Source organism: Salmo trutta, chromosome 33 (assembly GCF_901001165.1).
Source record: "Salmo trutta chromosome 33, fSalTru1.1, whole genome shotgun sequence".
NCBI lineage: Eukaryota > Metazoa > Chordata > Actinopteri > Salmoniformes > Salmonidae > Salmo > Salmo trutta.
Genome location: NC_042989.1, coordinates 32,814,924 through 32,822,363, shown reverse-complemented (window position 1 = coordinate 32,822,363; position 7,440 = coordinate 32,814,924). Strand labels below are relative to the sequence as shown.

At 40.8% G+C, this 7,440-nt stretch overlaps 1 protein-coding gene across 2 annotated transcripts; it reads right to left on the bottom strand.

The window, feature by feature from the left end:
- Positions 1-3,002: 3,002 nt before the first annotated feature.
- Positions 3,003-4,589, bottom strand: LOC115172849 (antimicrobial peptide NK-lysin-like). 2 transcript variants are annotated; one of them, XM_029730654.1, is made up of 5 exons: positions 4,484-4,589; positions 4,220-4,299; positions 3,979-4,062; positions 3,700-3,857; positions 3,003-3,529 (listed from the first exon to the last, which is right to left on the bottom strand). In XM_029730654.1, the coding sequence occupies exons 1-5, from the start codon at positions 4,530-4,532 to the stop codon at positions 3,499-3,501; spliced, it is 402 nt and encodes a 133-aa protein (XP_029586514.1). In that variant the 5' UTR covers positions 4,533-4,589; the 3' UTR covers positions 3,003-3,498. The 2 variants fall into 2 exon arrangements, with proteins under 2 accessions (XP_029586514.1, XP_029586515.1); XM_029730655.1 differs by having other exon boundaries at positions 3,979-4,059.
- Positions 4,590-7,440: the final 2,851 nt, after the last annotated feature.

The window sequence follows — 7,440 nt, the reverse complement described above, 5'->3', positions numbered from 1 at the left end:
TTGACTGATGTTCCGGTATGAGCAATGCTGTACTTGATTAAGGTTGTCTGTTGCAATGGTACCAATAGGTCCACAAGTGCAAACCCTGCCCACCTGGCACTGTAGGCAGGGTGAAGCAAATGCTCAAACAGTATTTGAGCCAGGTCAGCTCTTACTCTGTGTCTCTGACCTGCTGAGTGCTGTGGTGGGTCTGGGGTGACTTGGAAGGTCGGGGGTCGTCGTCAGTCTTCCTCAGAGAGAATCCCCTACTGGAGGACAACGACAATGCAGAACGAGAGAGAAAAAACATAGGTTGTGGTTCCATTGGCTACGAATGTCCCTTATAGTTCATTAAACATTAGTGACTCATTTTCAAGTGACATTCAAGACTCCCAAGGACACTACAAGGCATGAAAAACAGAAACTTCACTCAGCAAAATGATATAAGAGAAAGAAAGAAGGAAATGAAAGGGTAGATGTGCTTGGGTTCCTTCTATTGTTAGCTTCCATATGGGTTCTACAGGGAATTACAGGGACGGCTGTGTGTGTGTGTCATCAATGCAGCTGCTACACACCTCTATTGTGGGTTTCCTCCACCCAGACCAAGCCTCTCTTGCCTCTCTTCAAGGTTGACATAGAAACAGCTATATTTGTCAAGTGGTGCACAGATAACTTTCTTGTTGAGAAAACAAAAGCGCTGGAAATTGATTTCAGAACAAACAAAACTCCACTACCCCCTACGAAGATAAATGGGGAATCTGTTGATAGATTGACCACATATATAAGTACCTGGGGCCTCATTTATAAAACGGACTTACGATACATTTTTATCTTATGACTTACGCAGAAAACCCCGTGGAAGTAGTTATTTATAAAACCTTACTTTAACATGGAAATGATCTTATCTCTAAATAAAGTCTAGACTTGACCTAAGTGATTTTCCTACTGGTTCTGTAGGGGTATTGCAGTTTGGGACACATATGCGTCCAAGCCTGTGGTGAACTTTGCACTAACTTAATGAACAATTTGTTAGGAATGATCAATTAAAGATGTGAGGACGCAAGGTGTCTTGAATTAGAACCAGGATGCGATGTTCTATAAATAGTGTATCAAATTAGAAAAAAGTAACCATGGCTGTTCTTGCGTTATTGGAAGACATTGTAAACTGTGATTTTAGAAGAGAGAGCGTTTTCAGAGACCGGAATTACTTTTTTGCGCATGATGATCTATGGCTTTTAAATCGCTATTGTCTCCCAAGAAATGTTCCGTTAGATTTGTGCGCGGATTTAGCCCCTAATCTGGAAAGGAAGACACGCTGTAATCATGCCATACCCATATCTGTCCAAGTACTGTCCACTCTGGGATTCCTCACTACTGGGATATTCCAGAGGGAAATAAGTGACAGGTCAGGTATATCACAGCCATCATTCAGCCGCATCCTGTCACAAGTGATCGCGTCTTCCAAAAAGTTTGCTTTTCTCTTTTGGTACATGGTTATTCCTGACTAAACACTAATTTGTGCTAGCATCCTATAATGGGAAATCACTGATTGTAAGGCACGTTCAGGTGCTGTTAATTTTAAGTTAATTTGAGATTTATAGATCACAGGTCCGTAAGTGTCACAATAGTTGAAGCCGTGTTGTATGGACCAAACTGCAGACGGAATGTGGATACTCATCTTTTAATGTAAAGAATAATAAATAAAGCAAAGTATACACAGGAAAACAAAAACACGAACTCACGACATGCTACGTACAAACAAAAGACTAGCAGTGTTAGCACAACCACCCACAAACCCAAGTGACAAACATACTCCTAAATATATGACTCCCAATCAGGAACAACGATCCCCAGCTGTTCCTGATTAGGAGTCACAAGACTAACACAGAAACAGACATACTAGACAACACATACAGACTTCTTCTGCCTTCGTCTATAATAATGCCATTTTGTGGGGAAAAACATATTCGGATTGGCTAGGCCAGTGGCTGGTCCTATGCCCTCCCAGCCTCACCATGGTACACCTGCCCAGTCATGTGAAATCCATAGATTAGGGCCTAAATAATTTCTTCCAATTGATTGATTTCCTTCTATGAACTGTAACTCAGTAAAATCTTTTAAATTGCTGCATGTTACTTTTATTACTTTTATTTTTGTTCAGTATATATTTTTATTCAGATTTTTCAGGTAGCTGCAGCACCCTCAGCATCCCTACTTCCTGCTGCTATGGCAGAGGCGGTGTTTGTTTTGGTTCTACAAAGCTGTTGTGTGCATCATAACATTAAACAATCAATTAATAGCATTAATTCTTGCAACATGAGATCAATTGTCAGTTCTTAACGTACATTTTTCTTCTCTGTGCACATTATCTATTTTTCATGCGCGCATATGATAGACAGTTCATGTTCAGAGCACGTCTCTGGAACCACTGAGCCGGAGGAGCGTGTATTAAGTACTAGCTGGTCAAATGATCGACTAAAATGAACGAGTCACTCAGAAAAACGAATCATGACAGTCAAACGTGTACAAAGAGTTGTTCAAAGAGAATGAATCGATATGTTAATCTGTTAAAATTCTAATAAGATACATTTCTAGAGTTATGTTAGACATGTCAAAGAAGAGTTGGAGTTGTATTCTCTATCAATTGAGGTTTATTTTTTGCCCAAACAAAAAAGTTCACACAAACATTTTCAACCTTTTGGACTAAAATAGCACAATAGTTACATTTGTACGTGATACAAAATAGAGTGCAATTTAAAATTGACACATACATTATTATAAACCGGGTCATTTGATCCCTGGATGGTGATTGTCTGAAAGCCGTTGTATATTTAAGCAATAAGGCCCGAGGGGGTGTGGTATATGGCAAATATACCACGGCTAAGGGCTGTTCTTAAGCACGACGCAACACAGAGTGCCTGGATACAGCCCTAGCCGTGGTATATTGGCTATAAATCCCAAACCCCAGAGGTGCCTTATTGCTATTATAAACTGGTTACCAAAGTAATTAGAGCAGTAAAGTATTTTTTTTGTCATATGCGTGGTATACGGTCTGATATACCACGGCTGTCAGCCAATCAGCATTCATGGCTCGACCCACCCAGTTCATAAGAGACAATATACCACGGGTATGACACAAAACAACTTACTTTTCTAATTACATTGGTAACCTGTTTATAATATCAACAAGGGGTTTGAGGTATAGGGCCGGTACACCACAGCTAAGGGCTGTATCCAGGCCCTCTGCAGGCACTCTGCGCTGCGTGGTGAATAAGAACAGTCCTTATCCACGGTAGATTGGCCATATACCACACTCCCTCTGGCCTTATTGCTTAATTATAATACATGTTCCCAAAACATTATTTCAGAACGTAATCATTCCAATAACTTCATCATCCATTTATATGCTTGTGTTGTGACTAGTTTGAAAAAGAAAGAGCAAAAATCTGGTAGCATAGCATTGTCTTGACACCTGAACATCCATCTTCTCACTTTGGAATCTGGATACTGGCTGCTTGGTCAGTAGCTCAGGTCCAAAACTTCCTTTGGTCTAAAGAGGCACAAAAATTATAAATGAGTGGAAGATCGGAAGACATAACCCCCAATATTTTCATATGAATTAATACATTTGACTCTATACTGTTTCAATTAATAAGCACAATACTCGTTAGTTGTCTGAACAGTGACTAAATAATATGTCGAATGGTGTCTTGTACTCACTTGCAGGCCTTAATGTTAACACAGATGGTCCTCACATCATCGCTTGTGCTAAGCTCCTCAATCAGCACCCACAAGTGTTTTTTCACCAGGCCTTTACACATAGATTTTAGAAAGCCAACATTATCGCAAACGGACAACAGCTTCTGCTTTAGCTCCTCCTGTTGACAAGAAATCATCATCAACATCAGTTGACATTATCAGAGAAATATCACAGTAAATAGTAAATAGTGCAAATTCATGAAAGGACACTCTTATGAATTGTAATGCTATGGTAGCTACCTGGCTAGAGGAAGTGGAGATGGATTTCTTCACTTTGTTCAGTGCCCACTTACACACCCAGCAGGTCCCCTTTAGCTGTTGCTGCTTTGGAAAGCACAAACAGACAAGAAAGGAGAAAAAAACACACTTAAGATAAATATAAGCACCCCCCCAAATTATTATTATGAATTAAATGATGGTGTGATGTATTCAGTGTTATGGTTTAAGTACATTTGAATATGTAATGTGAGAGTGAGATTACCATGCACTTTTCCGGCCTTGCCTCCAGTACTTCCTGGTCATCAGGGTCAACCTCTTGGCACTGCCCATGGATTTTCCAAACTGCAAAGAAAAAATGACACAACAGTCACTCAAGTGATGGGTACTTCACTTGTATTGTACTGAAACCAAAGGTGAACTTGGAGTTCATTTAGGCCCCCTATCCACAGTTCCCCTTGCACCCTGACCCAATGTATGTGCTGCATATACAGTAGTTACTATTTCAGTTAAATAAATAAAATCTCACTTGAACAAGCCAGCAGACTGAAGGCAAGGAGGACCAGAGATGTCTTCATGATTTGTTTTGGTGGAAATGTGGAGTAAAAGTCGTGTTGGGATTTGGTAAAGTGACTAAGGAAGCAGACAAGCCCCTTTATATATAGAGGCCCCTCTATCCACAGCCCCCTGTGTAAACCCCACCTACAGTACAATCTATTGATAGTACAACTCACATAAACCACAAGACACAACCCTTACAAGTCAACAGGATGTTACTGTTTAGACCTACAGTACATACTGATGAGGAGCAATCTTCATAATCACCTTTTTCCATCTCGCCACTGTCTGATCTTCATTTTAATTTGGTTTTAATTCATCAATTACAGATTAAGCCATGTACTGTATGTCATGGAAAGAGCAGGTCTTCTTAATGTTTTGTACACTCAGTGTATGTTTCCAGCAGAATACACCACACTGACATATTGATTAAAAAGTGTTCAGCTAGCTTAGAAGTGATACATTTAGGGCTACTAAGCAAACATACGGAGATAGTAATAAAATTGACCATTTAGCTATTTTAATTTGTATTTTAGGAAACCTGTAGGTATATGATTTTTTTTTTTACAAATTATTTGATGAAGCATTACATTTGCCCTTACTGCTATAGAAACCCATTGTATAACACAAAATACATAGCAAAATAAATTGATAGGAAGTATGTTTTGAAGTGTCTGAAATGCATCTGAGAGAAATCAGAAAGCTCAGGGTAAATCAAATGTTATATCAAAACAAATGTTATGTTAGTGTTTGTGGTTGACTCTGCTTCAGAGTCCAATGGCGGCGAGCTTTACACCATTCCAGCCGACGCTTGGCTGCTGGCCAAGGAAAACCATTTCAAAATGCTGTTTTTCGGACAATGACTCTAGGGGGTTTAATGAAGAAATCACACCACATTCCATCCTCTTGTTGCAAGCCGTTACAGTGACACTGTAAATAACTCAAGCAACACTGAGGATGATTGTTGGAATTAACACAAGGGGTTTTATTGAGAAATGAACAAGACCAGAAAAGTGTAAATAACCCTTTCAGTAATATTTCAATTACATTTAAGAATTTGATTCCTCCTATTCCTAAACAAGTTGGATAGGAATGTAATGTAAAACTAAGATATGGCAGTATATTCCTCAAATAAACAGTAAACCATGTGTATCCCTTATGTAGCCAGTGACGATCATTATTGAATTTGCTAATATGGTTATTGTATGTTTATTTTATGTCTCGGCTAATTAATTTCCCTACATGGATTAAAAAGTAGTGTCTATTCTAATGTAATCTAATTGAAAGTAAGATTGAAAGTAAAGATCAGTCCCGCCAGGATTCCGCGTTTCCACATATTATGCGAGGGCTTGTAATTTGACCAATCACCACACTATTTTCGCTAGCTACAGATTGTAACACCAGATAAGGTGTCTCAATCAATGAGAGAAGATTTTAAAAACACAAGATGGCGGTGTACACCAGAGGCTACTCAGAGGAGGAAGGGGAGGACCATCCTCTTCATCGAAATGTCATTAAAAAACAAATAGTGTGAAAAGTGTTTGTTGAGCATTTTTAGGATATTATTCCATACAAATTAGTTTCTTCAAATTACAGGAGATGGAGGTGATAGATTCTAAATTGTTTTCTTGGTTTTAGAACTGCTCATTGAATCCCCTCATGCACCCGTAGTTTTGGGGTTTTCATGGCTCCAGAGGCACAATCCTCTAATCGACTGGGCTACTGGTTCTATCATGGGTTGGAGCCCGTTCTGCCACGCCATTGTCTGAAGTCAGCGCAGCCTGCCCCGGGATGTCTTCCTGTGGGCTTGGGAGAGGCCTTGGATCTCTCGGCCATTTTCGCCGAGTACTAGGACCTCCGGGAGGTTTTCAACAAGGCTCGCGCTACATCTCTCCCTCTGCATCTACCCTATGACTGCACTCTCGACCTTCTACCAGGAACTACACCACCTCGAGGGCATCTTTATTCCCTGTCGGGTCCGGAGACCAAGACCATGGAAAGTACATTGAGGAATCTCTTGCTGCAGGGCGTGTTCATCCTTCTGCCTCCCCCTCCGGCGCAGGATTCTTCTTTGTGGTGAAGGAGGAGAAAACCCTGCGGCCGTGTATCGACTACCGGGGCATTACATGACATAACGGTTAAAAAACATTACCCTCTACCACTCATCTCCTCGGCTTTCGAGCCTCTCCAGGGGGCGACAATCTTCTCAAAGTTAGACCTTCGGAACGTCTAACATCTGGTTCGGATACAGGAAGGAGACGAATGGAAGACAGCTTTTAACACGGTGGGCACTATGAGTACCTTGTTATGCCATTTGGACTGACCAATGCTCCCGCAGTGTTCCAGGCCCTGGTTAACGATGTGCTCCATGACATGTTGAACTGGTTTGTGTTTGTGTCACGCCCTGACCTTAGAGAGACGTTTTATTTCCTCTAGTTTGGTTAGGTCAGGGTGTGATGTGGGGTGGGCAATCTAGTTTGTGTATTTCTTTGTTTTGGCTGAGTATGGTTTCCAATCAGAGGCAGCTGTCTATCGTTGTCTCTGATTGGGAATCATACTTAGGCAGCCCTTTTTCCCTCCTTCAGTGTGGGATGTTGTTTTTGTACAGCTCAGTAAAGCATGCAGAACGTGACGTTCATTTTCCTTTGTTTGTTGTTTTGATTTAGTGTTCTGAGTTATAATAAATATTAATCATGAGCACATACCACGCTGCACCTTGGTCTCCTCCTTACGAACGCATCACAGTTTGTCTACCTTGACGACATCCTCGTTTTTTCCCAGTCAGCTCAAGAGCACGTCCTTCATATCCAACAGGTCCTATAACGTCCCCTGGAGAACCAGCTTTTTGTTAAAGCAGAAAAGTGTGAATTCCATCGCTCCACCATCTCCTTCCTAGGGTACGTCATTGCTGCTGGAAATATTCAGCAC